Source organism: Tyto alba, unplaced genomic scaffold, assembly GCF_018691265.1.
Source record: "Tyto alba isolate M040663 unplaced genomic scaffold, T.alba_DEE_v4.0 Super-Scaffold_1, whole genome shotgun sequence".
Taxonomy (NCBI): Eukaryota; Metazoa; Chordata; class Aves; order Strigiformes; family Tytonidae; genus Tyto; species Tyto alba.
The window spans coordinates 16,157,633-16,183,531 of NW_024881261.1; the positions used below are offsets into that span (position 1 = coordinate 16,157,633).

Consider the following 25,899-nt stretch of genomic DNA (forward strand, 5'->3'; position numbering starts at 1 on the left):
TCAATGGAGGCACCTGCTCTAGTGATAACACATTGAAAGAACAGTATCGTACACACTGTCTACAGCGCGGAAATGTACAAGCACGAGGTACACGAACCCGAGGGGGGGGGAGCGGGGACAACAGCACACAAGATTTACATTGAGGAGGGAGGCGGGGGGCTGCCGCCCCCGGCCCCTGGAGGGATTAGAAAGGAAGTCTGCAAAGTCTCTCCTTGGTTTGAAGCTCTCCGAACTGGATATAAAACGAGACTCCCAAGAGAAGAAGCCTGTACAAAAGTCAGGACAGGGTGAGAGGGCTCAGGGTGGGGAGGGAGGAACCAGCAAGGGGGCTGGGGGGGGAGCTTTTCCCATTTTTTTTTTTCTTTTTTTTTTTAAACTTACAATTTTAATAATATTATTTTTTTTTTTTCTTAAAAAAGACAAAAGTAGGAGGTACCAGGAGCCGGGGGTTGCAAAGGGGCCCCAGGCGGACTCACGCGGGGTGGGGGGGAAACGCAGGGGCTGTGGGTACGGAGCCAGGGCACCGGCTACTCTGGCAGAGCTGCAGGTCCTCCATGCCCCCCCCCAGGCCCCTGAGCAACCCCCCCCCCCCACTTCCTATATACAGAGTCCCCCCACGGCCCTGCTGCGCTCTCACCCCTGGGGAGCGAGGGGACGGGGAGGGTGCAGGAGAGCGGGGAAACGCAATGGGGCCCTATCCCCGACACCACCCCAGCGCAGCAGGATCCGACCCCGGCTGGAGGGGGCTCTGTGGGGCAGAGCGTGGGGGAAGGCTTTCCATCAACGGCCCCCCCACCCCCCCCCCACCCCAGCCCCAGGTTGGGCTGGAGGCGTGCAACCCTGCTGCGGGTGGCTGCCCAGCAAACCCCAGCCGCAGGAGCTGGGGAGGAGGAGGAGGAGGAGGAGGACGAGGAGGAGGAGGAAGGTTGCTGCGCTGTGCCAGACCCCAACACACAGCATCTGCACACACCGCCCGCTCCCTGGTCGCGCGCGCCAGCCACCGCCGACACCTCCCTCCTAATTCCCCCCCCCCTGCTCAGCAGGCAGGGGCTGGGCACATCAGGGCGGGGATGAGAAGGTCTCCGGGGAAGAAGCAGGGAGGAAGAGGGAGAAGGGGGGAAATAACGAAGCTACAGCCCCGGAAACCCACCCCTGCCTTGGGGTCCGGCGGGGAGGCAGGCGTGGGGGGAGCGGGGAGGCGGCGGGGGGAGAGGGCTGGGGGCTGCCCGCCCGGCCGCACGCCCTGGGCCGGGTGCCCCGTCGGCCGCACGGAGCCGATCCGCCCCCGGTACCTCGCCGCTTCCCAGTCACTCTCCGTTGCAAATGTACAGGTAGATCGGTTGGGACTGAGTCCACGGGGCGGCGGGGGGGCCGTTACTGCGACGCCTGCGACGTGGGGTTCTCTGACTTGCTCTCCTGGCTGGAGGGCGGTTTGCTGTTCCAGGGGCTGTTGGCCCCCAGCGCCGGCGAGTTGTTGAAGCTGTCCTCGTCGTCGATGCCGTTGGCGGCGTCAAACTGCGTGTTCTCCAGCCGGGTGATGAGCCGCTCGTCCTCGTCCCCAAACTCCCCCCCCATCAGCGTGGGCTCGCCTACCACCATCACATCCTGAAAGGGGAGACGGTCCCGAAACATAATCGAGGTGGGGGGAGCCCGGGCCGCCAGACCCACCCCCAACGCTGCGGGCCCTTTCTCCAGCCGTGGGGCCACCTCCTCATCCCAGGACCAGAGGCCCGGGCGCTGCGTGGAGCAGCACATCCTCACCCCCCTCGCAGAGGAGCAAAGCAGCTCAGGGAGGGCAGCTGGGACACCCCCTCCTTCTCCCCATCACCTGGAGAGCTTGGACAGGCAGGCCCCGGGGGTCTTCCCCTACTTGCTCCCGGGGGCTGAGGCAGGGAGCCCTCCCCTCCACCCCAGGGGAGGAAGAGAGAATGGAAACGGGATGCTTACAGGTACCTGACTGGACAGGGCAAAGGTGCTGGCTGGGCTCTTCTTCTTGCTGTTGCTGTTGTTGGTGTTTCCCCCACCGGAGCTCATGGTGCTGCCCCCCGACATCTTCCTTTTCCGGCGCTTGCTGGGCTGCTGCCGTGCTGGCTCCGCTGGCGGAGGAGAGAGACGTGGTCAGTCCCAACAAGGAGCTGGTGCCCCCCCAGCCCCGACTCTGCAAACCCCCCTTCTCTGAAATGACCACATCCCCCCCACCCCCACCCCAGGCCAGCATCACCACCCTCCTTCCCCTCCGCAGCGTCACCGTCCCCCCAGCACAGGGGACAGGAGAGGGTGCAGGGAAGAATTCCATCCCTGCTTTGCTTTCCGCAAGCAGCTGGCAGCCCCGGGCAGGGAGTGCTGGCTGCCTGCGGCCCCACTCTGCCCCGGCGGGAAGGCAAACCAGCAGAGAAGGAAGCCAGCTGCCTGGCTCGCCGTGCCCAGCCTCACAAGACAAGGCCAGGGGACAGTGCCTGTGCGGGCAGCCCCGGAGACCCGCGGGCAGCACAGCGGGCAGCGTGAGGCTCACCAGGAGGAGCGACCATCCGCTGCCACTTCTGGAAGAGGCAAGTCTTGAGGCAGTCCCGGGGACTGAGGCTGTAGGTCTTGTGTCGTGACATGAGCTCCTGCATTGGTTCTAGGATTACACAGAGCTGCAGGGAGCAGACAGACGCAGGGTTAGATCCCGATGCTCCAGGCCCCAGCAAAAGCCCCGCTGATGGGCAGCCGGCTGCTTTGCACCAGCTCCAGCCACGCTGGGAGCCTGTGAGCTCTGGCAGACCCACAGCCCCAGGGCTCCCTGCAGCCCATCTGTAAGTTCCCTCTTGCAGAGCCTGCCCCGCTGCCTCCTCACGCCCCAGGGCAGCCAGGCATCGGGCAGCTGAGAGCACAAGAGGTGCCTACCCAAGGTCCCCGCCCAGGATCAGAGCCGTGCCCCCCCTCTTCCCACATGCTTACTCGGAGGTAGTTGAGTGTGGAGTTTGAGAGCCCACAGCGGGTGATGTTCTTGGATAACTGGTCCAGCATCTGCGGGTCCTGTGCCTAAGAGCGAGAGGGGCAGATGGCTCAGCTGCATCCGGGCTGGGGATGGCCCTCCCGTGCCCAGGGTCGAGGTCCCCCCAGGCTGCATAGCAGAGAGAGGAGCTCAGCCACCCCGTGTCACTCGTGCCACGGGGGAGCTCCCAGCATGGTACTCACATGCATGGCAAGGATGCTGCGGGGGATGAGCTCTCGATGCTGGCGGATGCTGAAATGCCACGTCTTTATCCTCATCATGTCGTCAAACATGAACTCCAGGTAGAGCCGCCCCTCCACACACACCTGGGCAGGGCACAGGGTCAGGCGCAGCCCACCCCCGCTTCCCCCCAGCCCAAATCCCCTGTGTCCTGGGTTGAGCGAGCGGTGGAGTTTTTTGGTGGCAGGGGAGGGGGCTATCGGGGCGGCCCCCTGTGAGAAGCCTAAACCACGACACCCTGGGAACCCACGCTGCGCACTGGGACACTCTCCCAGTGGCTCGCCCCTGCCTGCCATGAGGCTCGGCACAAGCCAACCCCCCCCGAGCCCAGAATGGCCCCGTGGGACCGCAGCCACCCCGGGGGGGAACGCTGGACCAAAGCACAAGGGGCAGGAGGAGCCGCCGCGGCGCAGCCGGTACCTGGGTGAACATGGGCTTGCCGTGCTGGGTGACCATGGTGCACTGGTCACAGTCCAGCGAGACGAAGTTGTTGTGGAAGGACTCCTTGGGGTGCTTGAGCACGTAGTAGAGCTCTGTGGCCCCCCCTTCAAAGATGCTGCGGAAGTAACGGGGAATCAGAGTCCGGCCGATCGCTGGAGCAGGAGAAGGAGGAAGATAACATCAGTAAACCTGGATCACCCAGGTGGGCCTTGGGGCTGCACGGGGAGGGGCCCCCCCAGTCCCTGCCGGCTGGAGGCAGCTGAGCTCCGACACCATGCCCGCATCCCCCCCCCCCCCCCCCGCAGCACAACCACCGCATCTCCTGCCCGAGAGACAATGCCCTGGGCAGAGAGGGCTCGAGCTGGTACTCACTGTATCTCTTTGGTCCATCCTCCAAGCAGAAAGTGATTGTTAACATGGCGTCATCCTCAAAGAACTCCGTGGTGAAGGCGTCCCACCACAGATTGTCACATTCCTGGGGACGGCGGAGAGACGCTAGGTTACAGGGAGGAGAGACGGACAGACAGACGCTGGCTGCCAGGCACAGCAGCCACATGCCCAGCCCACAGAGGGCTGCGCTCCTGGCTGCGCGTGTTCGGAGACAGGGATGATGAGCTCTGTCCCGCGGCCAAGGACAAGGCACTCGAGGACCTGCACGGCAGGGCAGGACCCCACTGCCAAGGGGACTCCTCCTAGAGCCAAGACATCTCGCGAGGGCAGGCAGCACAAAGGACCCCATCCCCAAAACACACCCCTGGGAGCGTCCCTCCACCCCTGGCCACCCCTCACTCCCCCAGCTCCCCACCTCTGTCCAGTTCTGCAGCCGCTTGTTGAGCTCAAATATCCTGTAGTCAGTCTGGTTCCCGTACGGCGTGTGCCTCCTGCCAAGAGCAGATCAAAAACTCAGAGGGGGAGGCAGCCACGGGGTGGGAAAGGGTCCTGAGCCTGCAGTGGGGGGACGCACAGACCCTCCAGGGCTTGGCAGAGGCCAAGCAATGCCCCCCCCAGACCCCAGCCAGCAGCGTGCCAGCCCTGCTGAGGCATCTCCACCACGGGCACACGCTCCCCTCCCAGCGGGGTCCCCGCCAGTCCCCTAGGCTTACCCGATTCCAGGCTCCAGGTACGTCGGTGGGTACATGGGAGTAGGTCTGGTGTGGGGAAAGAGATGCAGGTGGGTCAATCAGTGCTGGTGGGGGGACCCCTCCCTGCCCACCACAGCTCCCCCTTCCTCCCTACAGCAGCAGGCGGTTGGGATTGCTGGAGGCGAGACCCTACGCACGGTGTGGGCGGTACCTTGGCTGCCAACACCCGACAGCCCCATGGGGGGACATGCACCCCTGAAACCGGGCTCTGCTCCTGCATCGGTGCCTGGTCCGCTGCCCCTGGGACCTGGCCCATGGCTCTCCAGGAACGTGCCTGGCTCCTCTGCAGCTGGGGCTGGTGCCAGGCAGGACGGAGGGTGGAGAAGGGGCTGTTTTGTCAGGAGTCGGGAATGCTCCCTGTTCTGGGTCATCTCAGTGGCTTGGCCTGGCAACGGGCTTGGCCCCACAGAGCTGAGGGACCTGGGGGCCCCCTTCATCCCAAATATTGCCCTTTCTCCACCCAGTCTCACCCGTGCCTGCTCTAAGCCCCTCTGTCCCCCTGCGCCAACTCAACTCTACACGCCAGTCTCCGTATGCTGCTGGGAATGCCTGACAGAAAGACCCTGGGGGGCAGGCTGCAGAGCACCCTCAACCTTGCAGACCCCTTCCCAGGCCCCAGCTCACCCCACATCTCGATCCAGCATGGTGCCTGGGTGGAAGGGGGGAAAGGCGTTGCCGTTCGGGGGCTCCTTTGGTGAGTACAGCTTGAACGACTTAGAGGAACAGCCTGGAGAGAGAGAGAGGGGACACAGGTCAGCTGGGGACACCCTGCAAGGATGGACACCCTGATGTGAGGAGGAGGAGGAGGAAAGATCAGTCAATCCCCGCACCAGCACAGCCCCATCCCTCCTCTGCTCCCCCCACAATGCCAGCCCAGCCCCTTCACTCTGCACACAGCTCCAGGCCTCCCCCGTGCAGGATGGGACCCACAGGGTCAGGGCTGAGGTCTCAGAATCAGCAGCCAGAGGTGCCCAGCCCCATCTCAGGGATTTTCCACTGGTGCCCAGAGTTTGTTAGTCCTCAGCTGGCTGGGCTCTGGGGATGGTGCCTGAGGGGGACAGTCCAGCTGGTGAGCTGGGGGTGGAGGGGCTGGCTGGGCCCTATCCTCCCTCTAGCCCTCCCTCCCGCGCCGCTCCTAATCCCACCAACCCAACCCCGGAATCACACGGGGATCTTTTTGCTGACCTTTCTATCGTCATGGTGACGGGTGAATAATCGCCCGGAGGGACGGATGGCGGGTCCCCAGGCAGCCACCATCTGCCGCTCGGGCAAGCCGGCGGCCACCCGGCTCCAGGTGGACGGAGAGATCCCACACACCAGCCCCCAGCCCTGATCAAACCACCCCAACGCCTCGATGCCCCCCCTGCCGCAGCGCTGGGGCAAAGGACCAGGAGCCCACAGAGGGCTATGGGGTGCGATGGGGTGTGCAACGGGGCACGCCGCGTGTACAGACCAGCCCCCATCCCTGAAAGCAACCTGGGGATCCCCCCCCCCCCCCCCCCCGCCCCGCCAACGGGCGGCAGGGATGCCCACCAGATCCAGCCCCGCCGGCACAGCCAGCCCCATCCAGGCTGGCCGGAGTGTCCCACGCTCGCCGGCCCCCCTCCCGCCGCTGGGGCAGGTTCCCGGGAGCGTCGGCTGCCAGCACCCCTCCCCGAGCCCCGCGGGAGCCCCGGCACGCCCCGTGGCTGGCAGGACCCGGCACGCTGTGGCCGGGCGCTGCCGAGGCACGCGGCTCCCCGCCGGCGGGCAGCCGGGCCAACCTGGATGGGGTGCAGCGGCGGGCGGGCTGCCAGGCAGCTCCGGCTCCACCGGCTCGGCCGGCCCTGCTGCGCACGGGCATGTTCTCTCCCCACCGTGCCGCAGGCGGGGGCCCCGAAGCCAGCCATACCCGGGCTGCCGGGGCCAAGGCGGGATCCCCATCGGCTGCCCGCCCGCACGCAGCCCCGGGCCGGGCGCTTCCCAACGCCCACAAGCTGCCGGGATTGCTGCCCGCTGCTGCAGAACGCGCGAGCCAACGGCGGAGGGAAGACGTCCGGGAGGCGCCGGGCACTGCCAGGCTGCGGGGAAGGGCCCAGGGACAGGATCGGAGCAGCCACTTGGCTGCAATGGATGCAGGAGGGGAGCAAAAAAGCATCAGGGTTAAGGAAAGCGGTGACACCAGCACTGAGACCAAAGGTATCCAGCTCCCCGGGACCCGTTAGGCAACACAGGAGCCCGAATGACCAGGGCATCACCGTCACCCCCACCGAGCCGCTTGGGACCCCGAGCCCGCGGTCGCAGGGATCACACACACAGCTGAGCAAGCAAGAAGTGGTCAAAAATAGAGGGAGTCACCTCCCCGGCATTAAATCCAACTTGCAACAGGGGAATTCTGCGGTTCACTCCTTGTTTCATGTCTTCCTGGTGCCTTTTCACCACGTTTCCCCACTGCAGCCAAACCCAGCCTCTCCCCAGCACCCACCGGGACACGCTGGTCCCGTGGGGCCGGAGCCAGCCCAGCCGCTCCCGCTCGTCGCTCCTGCCCGCCTGCAGCGAGGATAACTGGGGCACGGCACAGTTTCTCATACAGCTGCTAACAACATCGGCCCCTTGCTCTTACCTAACGTTTTCATAGATAAAAAATTTTTTAATAGCGAGGTCAGTGCTGGTGCAAGGGAATTTTTGCTTTCTGCTTTAATCGCTGTCAACTCGTGCCTAATGGAAATTATAATTCAACCAAGATTGCACTAGAAACACAGAATTTCCATTTCCTCTGTGATGCTGTTAAATGATCCAATGTCCAAGCGTGCTTGATGCATAGGAAACTTCCCAAAAGCGCGTGTCTTCTGTTGAAAACGAACCTATTCATTAGGTGGAGACAGCAGTGGCTGGAGACGAGGAGCTGAACTGCTTGTTTCTGGTCACCATGTCCTTGAGGAGGGGAGAAAAAAATCAGACCCAGCAGGTCACGTCCTCCTGACACTTTGTTTTTATTCATGGGTGAGAGATGGGAGGAAAAAGCTCCCAAGGTTTTTCGCTGTCCTCAGTCCCCACCTTGCTTCCCGGGGTGCAGGAAGGTCTCCTGGGGTGGTGAGACCAGGGGGACGCATCACTCTCCGTCCGTTCTGCTTCTCATGCTCTTCCCCAGCCCCCTGTTCCAGGAGGGGAGGCAGCAGGCAAGCCGACCCAGCCCAAGCATCCACTTCCATCCTGGGCCTTCCCAAGCAGGTTAATACGGACACAACCTGCTTTTGGGGCTTCACCGAGTGACCTATCTCAGCATCTAGAGGAGTGGAGAGGAGCCTGTTATGTGACCTCAGCAACACCAGCATCCTGACCAGGTATTATTTTTAATGCAGCGTAAAATATTACTGGATTCAGTGGTTTTAAATAACACTAACTATAGCCTTAGGATTTGATACAGGCTGTCCAAATTCTATACTCGCTGTAGGCACTCACACTACACGCATTACACGGATAATGCAATTGCTTTACAGCAGCAGCATCAACCAACTTTTACCCACATGAGAGTCATGACGCCCCGTTTGGGAGATCCCTCCATCACCACCTCTCCCCTTCACGCTGCCCCAGCGCCCTGCAAGCCCCATCCCACCGGGCACAGCAACCCAGACCTGCAGGATGCGGCCCTTCCCGAGCCAAGCCCGGTGCCTGGCCCCAGCTGATGCCAAGCTCAGAGCCATGTGCCTGCTCTGCCGCCGGCTTTGAGCACCAAGGATCCGGGCAGGCTCACTGCAAGCAGGGATGTCACTTGGCAGCTGGGCGTGCGATGCCCCTGTGGACCCCGAGCCAACGGGAGAGGCTTCCCAGGGCCGTCCCCAGGTGCTTGCCCAGCGCCGCAAAAAGACGTGCATGGTCAGCAAGGGAAAAAAAAAAAATCAGGCTGACGCTGCAGCTGGTGAACTACCAGCCCGGGCAGGTCCAGGCAAACGGTGCAGTGCCCACGGCCAGGTGGGCGGCCCCTCCTCGGCAGGGAGCCACAGGAGAAGGGAACCCCGCTGAGGGATGCCCAGGCTCAGCATCCTCTGCCAAGGCCAGGTCCCCGGCCAGGGGCAAGACAGAGCTGGCCAGTGCTGTATGGAGCTGCCACAAGAGCTCGGGCAAGGAAGCAGCTCCAGGCAGGTGGGTGCCCGGGGAAGGGAAGGCGGGCGCTCTGCCATTGACTCACATACAGCCCAGCGCTGCCCAACCCTCTGTCTGCCTTCTCCTTCGCTTTCCCTGCCTGAGAGCTGCCAGCCCCATGGGGAATGCTCTTCTGGTGCACTGCCAGGCAGGCTCGCTGGAGCAGGAACAGTTAAAACCCTCACCAAGCCCCCCAGAGCTGAGGAATGTCAGGTTTCCCGAGCAGCTAAGAGTACGGCAGGCACCTCGCAGAGCCACCACAGCCAGGAGACAGCAGGGCACAGTGAGCCGAGACCTGCGCCCACCGAGGAGCTGCCTGCCTGGGCAGGGGACACACAGAGCCTTCCATGGTGTCTGGCAGGGAGAAAAGCCCCTGCCTGCATTCCCCTCGCTCTGTCCTACCAGCAGAGAGCAAAGAACTGCTGAGGACAAAGGCGGAGCAGCGCTGGCGTCTCACTCCTACACCTGCAGCCACCGGCAGGAATCGGTGCTTCCCGTCCCAGAGAGGAGCCATCCCTGGCCGGGCAGCCAGCACACTTTCTGTGCAAGCAGCAAAGCCCAGCAACCAGGCAAGGCCTCCAGAGGCGAAAAGATAAAAATAAATGAAGAAACGGGGCTTGAAAGAGGCCGCAGGGTTACAGCTCAGCCAGAGAGCATCCTGCTCCTCCCAGCAGCCCAGCGAAGAAGAGGGGCTAGCCGTCGCTGAAGGCTGTCGCTGCTTCCCGGCATGCACCCTGCCTGCTGCTTCCTGGCTGCCTAACGAGGCTTTAAAGTGTAAATAGCGGCATTGTTTCGCAGGGCTGCCTCGCTGGGGTGTGGGAGCCGTGATAGCGGCAGGAAATCCATCCTCCCAGCCCAGCCCTGCTGGGAGGGTGCTATCCAGGAGGGTGCTATCCGAAGCCGGGTGCAGGGCAGCGTCTCAATTCATGTAGCTTTGCCAGGTGGTGGTGCCTGGTGTTGGGGAAGCTGTCAGGGTTGGGGGGTAAACAGAGAAGTAACCAGAGCGACTGGGACGGGAAGAAGCACACGAAGCAGTCCACGGTCTGTCCCCGCAAACCTGCCTTCACCTTTTCTTCTCTTCTTTGGAGCAGAGGAGATAGAGCGAAGCCAGCTGCAAGCCCCGATGTCCTTATTAAACTGACAGGAACCCAAGCAGCACACAGCGAGGCATGCCCAAGACGTAATCAGCAACAATCTCAACTTGCAGCAACCCCATTTGCTTTGAAAATGCTGAACTGACCCAGCTGAAGCTCTCAGGAAGCCAGGTTGTCCAGAGAAGAGGAGACGTCCCTCCTGGAAGAGACCATGGGACGGTGCCACCGACCCAGCGTCGTCCAGAGACAACCCGGCTAGCCCGCCGCCCGGCCCTGACCCGCATAGAGGCAAAACCCACAGCACCGCCTGCCCTCTCTTTTCTCAAACCACACATCTGAGCCAGCGACAGAGCTTATCTTGAGCAAGAGCTGCCTCCCTGCCAGCACCACGTGGCCGTGCGCGGTGTCCCCTGCGTGCCAGGCCGTGGGGAGGGACGCGTGCCCCAGCTCCAGGTCTCATCCTGCAACATGAGTGCAAAAGCCCCACACTGCACCTGGGACCAGACAGTGCTCTTCTCTATCAACTGGCTTGCAAACTCAGGGGGGACGTCCAGAGAAGTAATAATTAGCTGCAGTTAATTATTACAAAGTGACAAACTTGATGCAAGCTGCAAGGTGGCGCTACCCAAAAAGCGCTGGGCAAGGAGAGTCCGGGCTGGGATGTGGATTTGGGGTTCGAGGCTCAGTGCAGTCCCACTCTGCCACAACCCAGGGTGTCCCGAGAAGGCATCCTGTGGAGCTGGGTACTCAGCGGGGATCTGGGGAGATCTCACTGCCCCACAGTAACCCTAGAGATGGCAGGACTCTCCCCTTTCCCGTTCAGGCCCTCAGATGATTCAGACACGTGGACGGGGATTTCTCCGGGAGGGAAAACGGGAGAAGAGCACGCCCTGCCAATTGCAAAACAGCCTGAAAATTGAATCACGTCCAAGGCTGCAAGCCCCAGATGCAATCCCAAAGATAACCCAGTTTCAGCTCCACTACTATCAACTTACCACGAGGCAGTCATTTCCTGCGACTCTCAGGGAAATATCCCACTGTCCCTAATTACTCCTTTTGGCTCGCCGTCTCAAAGGCAATCCATAATCAAAGACTGCCAGTTTCTGCCTCAGGAATGCCCCTTTCACATTTTCGGCCGCTTTCCTCCTCGCTCAGACCCCTGCACACGGGGGCCCTGCCACCCTGCGGGGCTCTGGCGCTGACCGGGCTCCCCTCCCTCCCGCGCCACACACCGGGACAGCACCGGCAAACACGCAAACAGTGGGAACCATGGGGCTGGAAAATAAACCCGTGTCGGCATCCTGTGAAAAAACAGCCTCTCGACAAACTAGGATTTTCATCTTCAAAGGTTTTTCAGGCTCTGTGGCAGCAGGGAAAAATTCACAGCCATAGCCAGCCGTGGCGATGGCCCTGCAGAGCCTGCAGCCAGCATCTCTGCTCCTGCTCCTCGCCCACCACGCACGTGGTGGAGTGAAACCACACGGCTCTGCTCGGCGTTGCGGGGCTGCTGCTTGGGGCAGCCCTCTGCAGGGACGGGATCCACGCGGGAGGGCCGGAGCCGAGCACCGGCAGGCAGGGAAGCGGCGGAGAGGGGCTGAGGTCTGTCCCTCCATCCGCAAAGTGGGGGGGATCCCGGGGCAGGACCCCCGAGCGCCTCCGCCTCGGAGCGTGGGAGGCTGTCAGCTCCCACGTGGCGCATGGAGATTTGCGATCCCGGGATGCAACGCTCCACCTCGCTCCCCCGCCGCTGCCAACGGCACCGGGAGCGGCACGCTGGGACGCGTAGTCTCTGGAGACGGCGGCCCCGACGCCGACAGCCGCCTCGCTCCATGTTGCGTCCTAGGTGGAGCCCCCACAGCCCTGGCAGCCGGCCAGCCGCCTGCTCCAGGGGTGGTGGGGGAAAAAAGCTGGATCACTCCTGCTGCAAGGATGCTGTGGGGAGCTGGCGCCCGCCGAGCCGGGGCGGTGCGTGCCCAGGGGCAAACCTCGACGCTGGGGCGCAGCGCTCAACCCCAATGTCCAGACCACTCGTGGATGCCCCGCGGAGGGGAGGGACGGTATGAGCACGGTGGGAACCTGCTCGCTGCTGCTCGCAAAGTACCTCCAATGCTTCTTCGAGCTGTCAAGGCAAGCCTCTGCCCGCCCTGTCCCGGCTCAGGCTGAACTTCTCTCTCTTTAGGACTCTGTTTCGGAGGTGACACGGGAGCAAGTGAGCGAAGGACGGGCCGGGCCACTGGCAGCGCTGGGGACAGAGCGAATGCTTGTGGTTGCTGGACTCGCGCTGGCAGCACGTGCTGTCACCGGCATCACGGCTTCGGATCACCAGCGCAGGATGGGGCCAAAACCCCAGGGAGCGAAGGGACAGGGTACGGCTGAACGCACCTGCCTGGTGCTCCTGAGGCACGAGCAACCCAGCCCGAGCTCCCAGCCCCAGCAGCGCAGCGCTGTGGAAATCATCTCTGCCATCGCAGCGCAGCCCCGGGGAAACCCTCTCGGCCGGGCATCCCCAGTCGCAACACCAGTCCGCCCGAAACAACAGAACAACAGCAACCGGTGGGGCAGCAAACCTCATCGCGGCAAGCTTTGCAACCCTCGAACTCACACACACACACACACACACACACACACACCCCAGCGGGAGCACACCATCCCTGGGTCGCTCGGAGGACGGGAGTTTTCCGAACGAGAGGGCCAGGAGAAGCGCTGCGGCTGCTCTGCCACCACGCAGGATATGGGGTTCGTATCTTTTTTTTACGCAGACCGCAAGTTCACACCGGTGCAGAGCTGCAAACACGCGGGAGGCCGGCACGGTGGCAGAGACCGCTCGGGGACAAGCGCTGCTGCCGCCCTGCCAGCCACGGGACAGGGAAGGGGCCCTGGGGCTGGGCTGGCCCACCTCGACCCTGCTCCTGCATCACGAGGGGCTGAGGAGGCTCTCACAGATCTCCGGAAAGAAGCTGAAAAAGGCTCCAGATCCCCAGGCCAGGGCACCTTTGCTCACAAATGAACTTCTGCAGCTTTTTACTGGTCCCTTCCTATTTCACATCGACTGTGACCCGCTGCGGGCGAGGGGAAAAGTCCCCACCAAACGACGGCGAAAACCCCGTATCACTAAACCCTTCGGCACCCGCCCGTCCTCCCTCAGATCACAACTTTTCTCTCCCTTTTTGAAGCAACACAGCTTGTATGTTGTTCTGCGGGCCACTTCTCTCCCCAGTCTTTAAGGCGTGCTCAGATCACAGATCTGAGATTTCTACAAAATCAGGAGGGCAGAGACAGCGTTCGGTTCTCCTTCAGTGAAAACCACAATTCTCCCACAAGAACATTCCAAAACCTGAAGCTCTAAAGAAGGAATAAGGACATCCAAATTTGCCTGTACTTAGAACAGAAGTGGTAAGAGCCGATACCTGACCAGAGCTGGAGGAGCCGCTGCAAAACTGCCAAGACAAGGCGCTACCAAAAGCACGAGGGGAACAAACTGGGGAGACCCCAGGAAGAGGTGTTTGCTCCCACGCCTGCCTGACCCGCCGGGCACCCACGAGCCAGCTCAGACCCTCCCGGTGCAGCCAGGGGTTTGCGATGAGGGGTGGGTGCACCGCTCCGTGCCCCGGAAGGCGATTCCCCGTGGGACCCCACAGCCTCCGAGCCCTTTGCTCGCACCTCACCCAGGGACCGGCCACCAGTTCTCGTTTGGGCTCCGGCTGCGGCACCAGCCTTGGCAAACGCCAGCGGCTGCTCCTCGGGCTCCCGGCCAGCCAGGGCTGCAGCGAGGGGATCGGGAGCTGCCCAAGGAAGCCCCGGCAGCAATCCCCCGGGATGCTTATCTTATCACCCACCCCGGGCAGGCGGGCTGGCAGGGACCACTGGAGGTCTAAGCCTGGCCAGCCGCCTGAGAGCAGGGCAGCCTGTCACAGCGTGCTCTCCCGGGGGGGGGGGGGGGGGCTTCAGGGAAATTCCCCCCCTGCCCCAGATAAGACACCCCCTCTGCAGCCCTGACATGCATGCCGATTCCTCGGCTGGAGCTGCAGCGCTGAGTTTCCTCTGGGCCCAGGGATGCTGCGCCCACCCCCAGCCCGGACTCCCGCTCCAAGTGCCCCGGGCTGAGCCGGTGCTTTGTCTGCCGAGGAGGATGAGCCCCCTGCGCCCGCAGCCCCCCCTGAGCCCCAACCTCCTGCTGGGGCAGCTCCTGTGAGAAGGTGCGTGGCCCCCCTGCGCTTGCACCCCTTGGAGCTTTTATTCCCTTCCAGGCACCCGTGGGAGGCTGGCGGGACCCTCCGAGCCGCGGGCAAGGATGAAGTTGCAGCAGGCAGTGAGGGGAGGCGGGCGTGCAGCCCCCGGAGCCGGGCACCATCCCCGCAGCCCCTGTGACAGCACGCGTGGGGGGACCGGGAGGGCACGGGGCAGCTGTCAGGGGGCTCGGGCAGGGGAAGGAGCTGGGGGAAGAACAAAGGGAGCTGCAGGCTGGGATGGAGCAGGGCACGGTGGGGCATGGGGGGCTGCCGGCAGCACCCCACGGGGCTGGGGGTGCCTCTCCAAAAGCCAAGACCTAGGAGGTGGAGAGGGGAGCCGGGGGGACGGGGAGGGAGAGGGGGAACAGGCAGGGGAACTGGTAGGGAGGGAAGAAGCCGAGGGGCCGGGGGTGCACAGGGGAGCTGGGTAGGGATGGAGAGGGGAGCCGGGGACAGGGATGGAGCCGGCGCGGGGGGAGAGGGGCCGGGCGGGCGGGGGGGGGGCTGCAGCGGGGATCCCGGGCCGTACGGGGGGCCGGGCGGGGAGCGGCGGCGCGGCGCGACCGCGCACAACTTGGCAGGCGCGGGGCGAGGCGGGGAAGTGGGGGGGGTCGCGGGCAGGACCCCGGCCCTCCCCTCCGCCGCCCGAGCGGGGCCGCCACCGGCGAGGCGGAGGTTTGGGGAGGGGGGGGGGGGGGGGGAAAGAACGACAGGGCCGGAACCGGGAAACTTCCAGGGGGGGGGGGGCGGGGGGGGGGGTGAGGGAGGGGGGGGGGTGTGTGTGAGTGTGGGGGGGCGGGGTGACTCACGGCGCGGGCGGCGGGCGGGGGTCCGGCGGCGGCGCGGGCGGCGGGCGGGCGGCGGGCGGGCGCTGGGCCGCCGCGGGGGCGGGGCGGGCGGGGCGCGGGGCGGGGCGGGGGCGCTTCCTTTGTCTGCGCCGCGGCCGGGACCACAATGGCTGCGGCGGCGGCGGAGACCGCTCCCCCTACCCCCCCCCAACACCGACCCCCGCCCCCCAACACACACCCAACACCACCCCGGCCCCGCGCTGCCTGGGGGGGGGAAGTGGGTGCCCAGGGACCCGGCGGTCACGGCTAAAAGGGGGTCCCCGGAGAGCTGCCCCCCACCACCACACGCACACCCCCCCCCCCCCCCCCCCCGTACCAGCGCTCCCCGGGATGCGGGATGGAGCCGGGTCCCGCTGAGAAACGCGGCACCAGCCGGGAAAAGGTTTCCTCCCCCTGCGAAAGTTTCAATAAAAATGCACCTTTTCCCTAGTTTGGTTTGGGGTTTTGCTTTGAAGTTTTTCAGGGTTTTTTTTTCTCCCTGAAACTTGTTTCCCTTTCCCCCAGTTTATGGCGAGGGGGAAAAAAAAAAAAAAAAAAAAAAAGAAAACAACAACAACAACAAAACACAAAAACAAACAACCGTTCTGTTTGGGAGGGGATATTAAAAGTGTGCTGGTTTGCAGTTGCCACCAGACCCAAAAGATGCCCTTTCCGAATTCTTCCAATTAGGAGTTTTTATAAAAATTTTCATTTTTGTAAAAAATTTCCATTATGAAAATTTCCATTACAAAAATTCCCATTTTTCCCATTCCCCGCCTTGCCCCACACCTGCCCCCTGCGAGCTCCTGCTCCCTGCCCTAGCAGGGCACTGGCACAGACCTGCGCTCCCAACCCAGCTGGAGGGCCCGTGGGCAGCAGGACCTGAGCCAGAACCCCAGAACCCAGCCTGGGTGTCCCGTCCCCGTCCCCCCCCCCCCCCCCAAGCCCCAACAGCCCCCCGGCTCTGGGTGGGAGAGCCTGGCTCGTCACGCCGGGCTGTCGCAGGCTCACACACACGCACACGTTGGTGCATCTCGCCCTGCACACGCGGGCTGGCGCGCACGCTGACGGGCCGGCATGCGCTTGCACGTCTTCCCACACACCTCCCAGCACAGCCCCCCCCCCCGTTGGGTGTGCTCCCACGCCCGGGGCACACACACCTTCCCACACCCCCTCACTCACACGGCCAGGCCCACGCCTCATCCCCTCCCCAAAACAGCAGCTGTGGGATAACACACGCACAACCGGACGGGTCCTGCCAAGCACGCTTGTCCCCCCCAACACTACACGGGTGGCAGGCACAAAATCTCAGCCACGAGGTTTCGGGGGTGTCCTCCCCTCTGTGCCGCCAAAGCCCTGCACCTGAGGACTGGCGGCAGACCCCCCCCCCTCCTCAACCCGGCGTGCTGCCGGCTGGGACCAGCACCGAAGAGGGACAGGCAGGAGCAGCTCAGCAGCAGCATCCCCCTGCACCTCTTGGCTGAGCAAGGCTCCATCCCCACGCTGGTCCCCACCGTGCCTAATTTCCCCTTCCCCTTGCAGGGTAACCTGCAGTGAGCACCACTTTCCAGGGGCACATGGATAAACAGTGAAAAACTCTTTGTAAAACCCAGATAAACAGAGAGAAAAACTCACTGTAAACACAGAAACCTCAGTGAAACCACGCTCTGCAAAAGGCACGCAGGTACCCACGCTGTCGGTGCTGCAGAAACTGGGCACGGGGGTTGCTGAGAGTGCCCCAACACGCTGCCCGTCCCCCTGCCAGCCTAAATCTGCGTGGCACCAGGTGAGACAGGGCTGCCACCCGCTGTCGTCAGGCCAATAAACCATGTCGGCCGTCACAACGGTGACAGCTACGGGATGGCACAGCCCTCCTGGTCAAGACCGGCCGTTAAATACCCAACAGCCCACCCACGCTCCATTCCCACTCCAGGGCTCAAGGATGCATGAGGCACAGCCAGCCACCAACGCTCAACACCGCGCCATTATTGCAAAATACTGCAAAAAGCAGTGTTTTGCCCCTCTACCAGCAACTCTCAGGGCCGGTGCTGTGGCCAGGGGGATCAGAGAGGAGACCCACCGGTCCCTGGGCTCCACAGCCCCACGCATCCATGGCAAACATGCCCTGAGCAATTTATCCCAGGGCTCAGTAGCCCTCCGGGACTGCTCACGTGTCCCTGCTCGGCTCTGACGACAGCGCTGGACTGGTCCACGTGGCTGCAGCAGCCCCAGCTGTTTATGGTTATAGCCGAGTTAATAATTAAATAGATGCTGGATGGAGAGCAGAAGGACTGGGATGCAGCTGGGAAGCGTGTGTGGCGGCGAGGGTGGTGGGGGGAGCCCCTTCCTCACGATGTGCTCACGCCCGCAGTGCGGGGGGAGTGGTGATTCCAGCTCCCTGGGTTTTTGTGATGGGGCACCGCATCCCCTGGATCCCAGCCTCCACTCTCACCCTAGCAAGGGCCCCACGCCTGCCCGGGCTCCCCAAAGCCCAGCCCTGCTCCGACAGCCAGTGCTGGTCTCGGCCTGGGAACCGGCGGCAGCTGGGGAGTAGGAATGAGCACAGGGATGCATCCCGGACAGGCGGATGGGAAGAGCCTGGTGGGGACCACGGCAGCTGGGGGATGCCCAGGTCTCTCTGGTCCCCACGGTCGGGGCTCGGTGTGCCCACAGAGTGTGCGTGAGGGATCCCAGGCGAGCAGGGCAGCAGAGGCAGGGCATGCTCGCACGGACGCCTGGCCGGGGCCCCGGCAGGCGCAAGCGTAGAGCCGGGATGTGGATGCATGCTTACATAAAAAAAATAATAATAATAAAAATCTGCTAGCTCTGCAAACAGCACAGCCTGCACAGAAGGACGGACTGGCCTGGCACTTCCAAAGCTCCTGGACTTGTCCAAATAGCAGCGAGACCAGGGCACCATCACACGCACACAGATGCAGCCTGCAGCAGTGCAGCATGGCGTACACCCCACAGCCCCCCTTTCAGGAAGGCAACAGTCACCCCCCTCCCCAAATCCTACCACCTTTCAAATAGAAAAGTCTTGCTTCCCCGTTTCTCAAGGAGGGGCTTCTCTCCCCGCTAAAGGTATGCAAGCCTGCATCAAGGGGGGGTCTTGAGTAAGAGGGGCCCCCTTTTTTGGCTGGAGAAGCTCCATCTCTCCCACAGAGAGAGGCTTGAGGGAGGCTAGAAACTCAACGGTGAGTCATGCTGGGCAGGCGGCAGATACTGGGGGCTCCTGGGATTAACCCTTCAAAACCAGAATGGCTTCCAGACACCCAGAGGCAGGAGGAAAGCCCAGAGGCTGGAGGAAAAGCCGGCTGCCAGGGCAGGGTGGGAAGTTACGGGGTCACATCTTGAGCATCCCACAGGGGACAGACAAGACAACCCGAGTGTGCGAGCACTGGACGAGCAGCAACCACACGCATGCATCTGTGCCCATCCCCTCCAAAACAAGAGAAGGTGGAGAAAGATTACAGGGTGGCACAGGACCCTAAAGCGCATGGGGTCCATATGGGGTGTCCCCCCTCACATCATGCCTTGCTCCGGTACGGCGGGTCAGCCGCAGCGCTGCCCGGCTGGCCGCAGGCTCCGCGGGGAAGGCGCAGTCTGCAGGCAGGCTTTGGCAGATTCTGCTGGCAATGGGTTTCCCCATGGCACCGGCACCAGTGAAATGCCCCGCAGTGTTCCCGTGATGTCCTTGAGACATCGCAACACATGTCCTGCAAGAGCTCGGCCCCGGCGCGGCCACCCGCAGCAGTGAGCCCCAGCCCCTCTGGCAGCAGCCCGGGGCCAGCCTGCCAGAGCCGCAGGGTTTTAAGGCTCCTCTGGAGGCTCCAGGTGGATTCTCTCATGTTACAGGAATGGTTTGTTTTACAGCCCCTTTCCTGGCCTGGGGCTGGTCCCCAAAGCCTGGCTGGGCCTGGGATCTCACCGTGGGGAGGGGGTGACAGGCAGCATGGCTGCGCAGCCCCAGCAACCTGCATCTGCCTGCTATCCCCGGAGAAGACCTTCATCCCCCAAGGGGCAGGCACTGCTGCTTAAAAGGGAAACCAAGGCACAGTCCTCAACACCCAGCCCCGTAGCTCCAGGGACTCTCCTCCCAGCTGCAAGAGCACCCCGGACCCTGGCCTGCTGCTCCCCCTCCATCCTCTCCTCTCTGTCTCCCGAGCCACAGCAGGTCCCCCGGCATCCCCAGAGAGATCTGCACGGCTGGGAATCACCACCCACCAAACCCCCACCCCACCGGGATGAGCACAGGGCTAGCATCCCTCCTGCTGCCCCCACAGCACCATGCCTTCCCGTGTTGGAAGCCCTCCAGGAGAAGGCAGGGGACATCTCCCAGGGCCATGGCCCCATGTGCTTGACTCAAAGCAGGTAAGTCTCTGACGGAGGAGCCCACCCCCCCTGCCACTCCCCACGTGGTGCTGCTGAGCGCTCCGGAGCGGCTCTCCGAATATAGCAGCATCAAATAGCTCCATCAATAATGCATCGCTTCTGCTTCCTCTCGCTGCTGTGTTTTCATTGCTAACATGCGTGTCCTTCCTGTTAGCGGCTGCCTCCTCCCCACCACCTAGGCCAAGCAGGGACACGGCCACCGTGGGATGGGGACAGCAGCTCACACAGCTCCAGGTCCAACGCCCATCGGGAGCAGACACCCAGCCCCGACCGCCCCTATGGGTTGGGGGGGGGGGGGGGGGGGGGGTACACCTTGCCACCGGTCCGAGCCTCCTGCCGCGCACGCGCTGGCAGCAGGCAGGGCGCCTGGGCACGCTGTAGCTGCCCAGAGGATTTGGCAAGGGCTGCCAAGCTGGGAGAGGCGTGACAGCATCTCTCCGGCCTTGGTAGGGAAATGCCCCTCTGCGAGGATTTTTGGCAGCCTGGCACCCCTCGTACCCAGGCGGCACCCCCACTCCCGGCACCACTGCCCCACCAGCAGCTCCACGCTGTCGCACCAGCGCTACCGTCCCCGGCGGGGAGAGAGCTCCTGCTGCCTTGCTCCTGCCTGCCCCTGCCCCGGGATCACCCCGGGCCGGTCGGTGCAGGCAGGTCGGGGCGCCCGGGCCTGCCCCGTGCCCGGCGGAGCTGCGTGCCTGCGACGCGGCGTGCTGCCATCTGCTCCCACCCGTGGGAAGGCGGGAGCTCGGGCGAGCAAGAGCTCACCCCCCACCCCACACACACACCCTGCAGGGGAGGGAGGGTGGGCAGCTGCCTGCAGCAGGCAGGGGCAGCCCCTGCCCTGGAGGGGAGCCCCCGGGGCTGTGCGTGACCCCGGCTGGAGGAGGATGCATGTGGCAGAGCGGAGGTTGGTGCAAACGGCTGCTGCAGAGCAGGGAGGGGGTGGGGGGGGGGGGCCGCAGGAGCTGCCCCCGCCACGGGGGGCTGACACCCCACCAGCCCTCACCTAGCGCCGTCCCCAGCACGGCCGGCGTCCCAGCCCGGCTCAGGCGGCAGCTCCACCTGGACTACACTGCAGAAACCTGGCTGCGCTCCCAGCACCAGCCCCTCGGCACGTAGGAGGGGGGCCAGGGCTGCCGCTCCTGCAGAAAGCAGGAGGCCCCCCCTCCCACACCCACACCCCCCCCCCCGGCTCCTGCCTGCCACCCCCGCACCGTGGGGCCGTCCCAGGGGGAAGCACCATCACTCTGGTACAGGGGGACCTCCGAGATCTGCCCGTGGGTCCCACAAAGCCAGGGGCAGATCAAGACCCTGCAAAGAGGGAACAGGAGCTACCACCCCACAGGGCCCCCCCCCCCCCCGCCCCGAGAAAGCAGCGGCAGAGGGGCGCAGGCAAGGCATTATCAGCTGCCCTGTGGGCCGGGTGGGGTTGGGGCCAAGCAGGGGCTGGCGCCTGTGGCAGGGAAGATTACACTCTGGGTCTAACGTTCACCCTGATCAGTGACCTGCCTGGGAGGGAAGGGGGCGAGCAGCGACAGGGAACCAGCGTGACAGCTCTTGGGGGGTGCCATCCCTCCTGGCACCCCTGCCCAAGGAGGACATCCCGTGCTGGTGCACAGCCCGTACTCCCACACCTCTGTGAGCACGCTGCAGCAAACCTCCCCAAAACCCACCAGCATCACCCCTGCTGCGGCCACCCCATCCCTGCCCAGCAGAGCCCCCAAGACATGAGCTAAGGGTCCCAGGCGGATGGCTGCCATCAGCCCCGCTCCAGGCAGGGCCCGGCAGCCCCCTGGCAGCCCTGCCAGCTCCCCAGCACCCTCCCCACCCCCCCGCACCCAGCACCGGCAGGAAACCACAGCCTCAGCCTGCAGGCAAGCCGATAACGGTCACCCAGCCCCATCCTGCCTGCACCCACAGCCGACCTGGGGAGGGGGCACCCAGCCCAGCTGCCCTGACACCCGCTGCTCCCCAGGCATGAGGTGAAGAAGGGGTGCAGCCACACCATGCACCACGGCAGCCCCACGGGGACCGGTGTCACCCGGCACGGGGCTGGGGGCTCTCACAGGCCGTGCTGGCAGCGCAGCATGCCCCAGGACACATGAGCTGCCGTCGTGCATGGGCACGCACGCTCCCGGCGTGCCACGCAGTCCCACGCCTCGTGTGTACAAGCAGCGTGGATGCGGCTGGGGAATCCCACAGCAGAGGCGGGGAGGAGAGGGTGGCATGAAGTCGGCTGAGCTGAACTCAGCAGTGCAGGGGATGGGCAGGGGATGCCTGTGCCCTCCCATCCTGCCCGGGGGCATGCAGCCACCCAGCCCGTGCATTGCTGGCCACAAACACTCCCAGGTTGCAGGGACACCTCCTTGCCCCGGGGGTCCCATCCTGCTGGCTGGCACCCGCCCACTCCTCAAGGCAGCAGCTTTCACAGCAGGTTTGTGTTGAGCAGACACCACCATTAATGGAGTAAACTCAGAGCCCCGGCACAGACTCGCAGCGCTGAGCCCGCTGATTCGGCGCTAACCCAGCCACATTTCCCCAGGAGAAGCTGAACCGGCAGCAGGGTGGGCTCGCACCGGCCCCAGGGAGTGATGTGATGTGCCTAGTCTCACACCAGCACCCCAAAACCCTGAGGAACTGCCTTGCCCAGCACCAAGTAGCCAAGACACCATCTTGCCTTCGCTGGAGCGTGCCAGGCGACACAGCACACGTGGCATCTACCAGGAAGGTGCTTCGCCACACAGAAGGGGACGGGGCGAACGGCATCTTCTGTCTGAGCATCGCCAAGAATACGAAGAGAGCCCAAACGAGAGTGCATGGCTGTGCAGCATGAGGCCTTGGGACCCCCCGCCACTCCCTCCCCACAGCGTGACCAGGTGCACCCCAAGGTGCCAGGCAGCCCCGGGGGGTTTTTCAGAGCCAGAACTGACGCGCATTGGGGCTGCCCGACCCCCCCTGCCGCAGCACTCAGCCCGCTCCCCGCTGTCCCTCTCCCAGCGCATCTGTCGCAGGAGGCACGTGGCACAACTCGGCCTCGTGACGGCGGGGGACGCACGGCTCCAGCTCGGCAGAAGGGAGGGAAACGGCAACGGGCTGTCCACCAGCCGGGCACATCCATCCCGGGACCCGAAGCGTGTGGGTTGGGAAGTCCTCCCTCCTGCCAAAGGGGTGCACGGACAGGCTCCCCGCAAGGCGTCCCAGGGAAGGTGCTGACCTCGGGAACATCGCTTCCCTGCCATGAAGATGGAGCCGGAGCCAGTCCCGCAGGAAGGGAGCTCAGCTCCGCTCCTCTCCTCCCCCTCTCTGCATCGACACCATCACTATGGGGGGAAAAAATAATGATAATAAAAATGACTAAAAAAAGAAAGCACGGGGCATGCTGGGAGAGCGGTGCCCCCAGGGGTCAGCAGCCCGCTGGGGTCTGGATGCCAAAACCTGCCCGGTGCGAAGGGCTGTGCCCGGCGGCCAGGCTGCCAGCCCTGCTCCGAGCAGTCCCGGGGACGGCGGCACCGGCCCCAGCACCAGGCTCCGCTCTGGGCCTGGCACGCTCTCCCTGCTCACGTCTCCATTTCTGGGCTGGGGTCCAAAGCCACCGCCCCCCCCCCCCCCCCTTTCCCCAGCCTTCCACAACCCCAGCAGCTCCCCACCACCCTCGGGTGCAAGGACCACAGCAGGTTCCCAGCTGAGCAACCCCTCCATGCTCCAAACCTCTTGCAGAAGGGGGTGAGAAGCACGGCAACATCCCCAGGGGGGTGCAAAAGGAGCTGCAGCTGGGCAGGATGAGCCCCCGGGGATGGCAGGGAGCATGTCACCCCCCTGAGATGGCATAATTTCAAAGGGGGGGGGGGGGGGGGGAGGCTGAGACCCCCCCAGGAGCAGCTCCAAGGCAGGAAACTCCTCCAAGTTAACGCAGCCCCGAAGAGCAGCCTGGGCAGAGCGGCTCATTAAATGTTTCTGGCTGGCAGGAGGCCAGCGGCAGAGCTTGTTTTTTCTATATTCCGATAAACAGTCCGGGGAGGGGAAGGGGGAGGGGGGCGCAGGCTCTGGATGTGCCACCCAGCCCCGGCGGGGGAGCCGGGGGGGGGGGGAGAGGGGGGAGAGGGGGGAGAGGCAGGGGGGGCACACACGCGTGTGCACGCACGTTGCACGCACCCGCGTGTTCCCCCCGCCGCAGGGGAGCGGGCGCGCACACACACACACACACACACACACACACACACACACGAAGCCATCCGCAGGGATGCTTGCAACCGCACGGCAACCCCATCACTGCACTGAGGGAGGACCCCCCCCCCAGTCCCAACACCCCCCCCCCCACACACACACACACACACCCCCCCACTCCGCTTTGCGCCCACCAACATGGCGATGACATTCCCGGTGGCACCGGGCCAGCTCCTGGGGGACGCGACGGTTATCCGTCGCTCTGCCGTCACCCCTGCCAAGGCGGGACCCCCGCCAAGGCTGGGAGGGTGTCGGGGCGAGGGGTGGGGGGGGTGTCGAGCCCCCGGGTCCGGGGTGCCTGCGGGGCGGGTGCTGTGGCTGCTCGGCCTGGCTCGCAGGGAGGTTCACGTGACTTTCTGCTTGAGGAAGCAGCGCTCTGGCAGCTTCCAGTGGGAGATGGAGGAGGAGGAGGAGGAGGAGGAGGAGAAGGATGGGGGAAGGGGCCGCCTGCCTTCATGGAAACACGGCGGAGAGGCGCAGGCAGCGCAGGGGCGGGGGGCCGCCACGCAGGGGCAACCCCCCCCCCTCCTTTCCCCGCTTCGGGGGATCCAGCTGCAGATCCCTCAGCAGAGGCAGCCCCCAGGGATGCAGAGGGACCGTGTGCTGTCACAGCGTCCCGTTGCCCCCCACCCACCCATCCAAAGACCCCCAGCACGGGGGTCCGGGCCCCCAGTGGGAGGCTCTCTCGGGACCGCTGGGGCACCGGAAAGCTGTCACGGGAGCTGGGCTGAGGAGCGTCCCCGCTGTCCCCCCCCCCCCCGCAGGGACCCCAAGAGCCGGCTGCCCAGGGAAATGGCAGAACCCCGACCCCAGGGCGGGCAGGCACCCCTGGGCAGGGCTCCCCCCCTTCCATCACCACCGGGACCTGGTGCCACAGAAGGGTCCGGCAGCCCACCGGGACCCCTGCCCTGCCTTACTCCCAGCACAGCGACGTCCTGCACGCAGCAGCAGGCACTGCTGCCAGGCCAGCTGCCCCAAACCCCCACCTCCCCCCGGCATCTGGGTGAGCATCCCACCGGGTGCTGAGACCTCACCAACTCGTCACACCCTCCTGGAGTACCCCAGCAGCCCCGCCAGCCCACGGGGGCCAGGAGGGGGAAGGAATCCCTCAGCAGGCACCCCACAATGGCCACAGTGGGGGAGCACCCACACTCACTGGCAGCACTGCCAAGTCCCTCCAGGGACCCTGGGCCCCACACTCACGTGGGGAGCTGGGGCACCCCACAAAGCTACTGTCCCAGCTACGGGGGCTGCTTCGGGGTCACCCCTCGCAGTGCCACCCGCACACCTGCCCAAAGTCCCTGCGGCACCCTGCCCGCAGGGTCCCAGCCCCGGGGCTGGCACTGGCACCCATCGCGCAGGGCCCCAGCACCCACGCTGTTGGGTCCCAGCCCCGTGAGCAGCCCTCAGCATCCATGCCATGGGGACCCCAGCACCCACGCCGTGGGGTCCCAGGCCCCAGCACCCCGTCCCCTGGGGACTCCAACCCTACAGCTGGACCGGAGTAGCCATACTGTGGGGACCCCTTTCCGCACAGCTGGACCCAATGGACCCCAGTCCCTGGCACGTTGCTGACCCCCGCTCCGTAGCTGGACACCAGCGCTGGTCCCACGGAGACCCCAGCCCCACGGCCAAACCACAGTACCCACACGGAGCAGTCCCCAGCCCCGCGGCCATGCCACGGGGACCCTGGCACCATGTCTAGACCCTACGCCCGTGCCGTGGGGTCCCGGCCCCCCGGCCGGACACCAGCATCAATACAGTGGGGGGATTCCAGTCCCCACGCTTTGGGGACCCAGCCCCACAACCAGACCCCAACGCCAGCGCCGCGGGGACCCCGGACCCCCAACACCGACACCACCGCGGCCCCCCGCCCCACAGCCAGCCCCACCGCCGCGGGCACCCCGGCCCCCCCCACCCCGCCGACCGCGGCACTCACCAGGGCATGCACAGCCCACTGACATCTTCACATGCCTGGCCCGGCCGGGGGTCGCTGCGCGCTGCCGGGGCCGCGGGGGTCTCGCATGGGCGGCGCGCCGCGGACTCCGGCGCGGCGGGCGGCGGGCAGCCCCGCGCGGCCGCGGGCACGGCCACGGCCAAGGGGCGGGCGAGGCGGAGCGCGCCGCGGGACCGGCGGTGGCGGGGGGCGGGAGGGAGGGGGGGTGGGCGGGGGAGGCGGGAGGGGCGGGGGCCGCGGCGGCGGCGGAG

The 25,899-nt window shown here is 64.8% G+C and overlaps 1 protein-coding gene across 3 annotated transcripts; it reads right to left on the reverse strand.

The window, feature by feature from the left end:
* Nucleotides 1–412: 412 nt before the first annotated feature.
* LDB1 (LIM domain binding 1) lies at nt 413–25,757 on the reverse strand. 3 transcript variants are annotated; one of them, XM_042784257.1, is made up of 11 exons: nt 25,631–25,757; nt 5,425–5,527; nt 4,762–4,806; nt 4,464–4,539; nt 4,031–4,133; nt 3,638–3,810; nt 3,181–3,303; nt 2,941–3,024; nt 2,513–2,636; nt 1,954–2,096; nt 413–1,605 (listed from the first exon to the last, which is right to left on the reverse strand). In XM_042784257.1, exons 1-11 carry the CDS (start codon nt 25,653–25,655, stop codon nt 1,375–1,377), a joined length of 1,230 nt encoding a protein of 409 aa, XP_042640191.1. In that variant the 5' UTR covers nt 25,656–25,757; the 3' UTR covers nt 413–1,374. The 3 variants fall into 3 exon arrangements, with proteins under 3 accessions (XP_042640191.1, XP_042640145.1, XP_032850618.1); XM_042784211.1 differs by having other exon boundaries at nt 1,948–2,096; XM_032994727.2 differs by lacking the exon at nt 25,631–25,757 and adding an exon at nt 5,986–6,096 and having other exon boundaries at nt 1,948–2,096.
* Nucleotides 25,758–25,899: the final 142 nt, after the last annotated feature.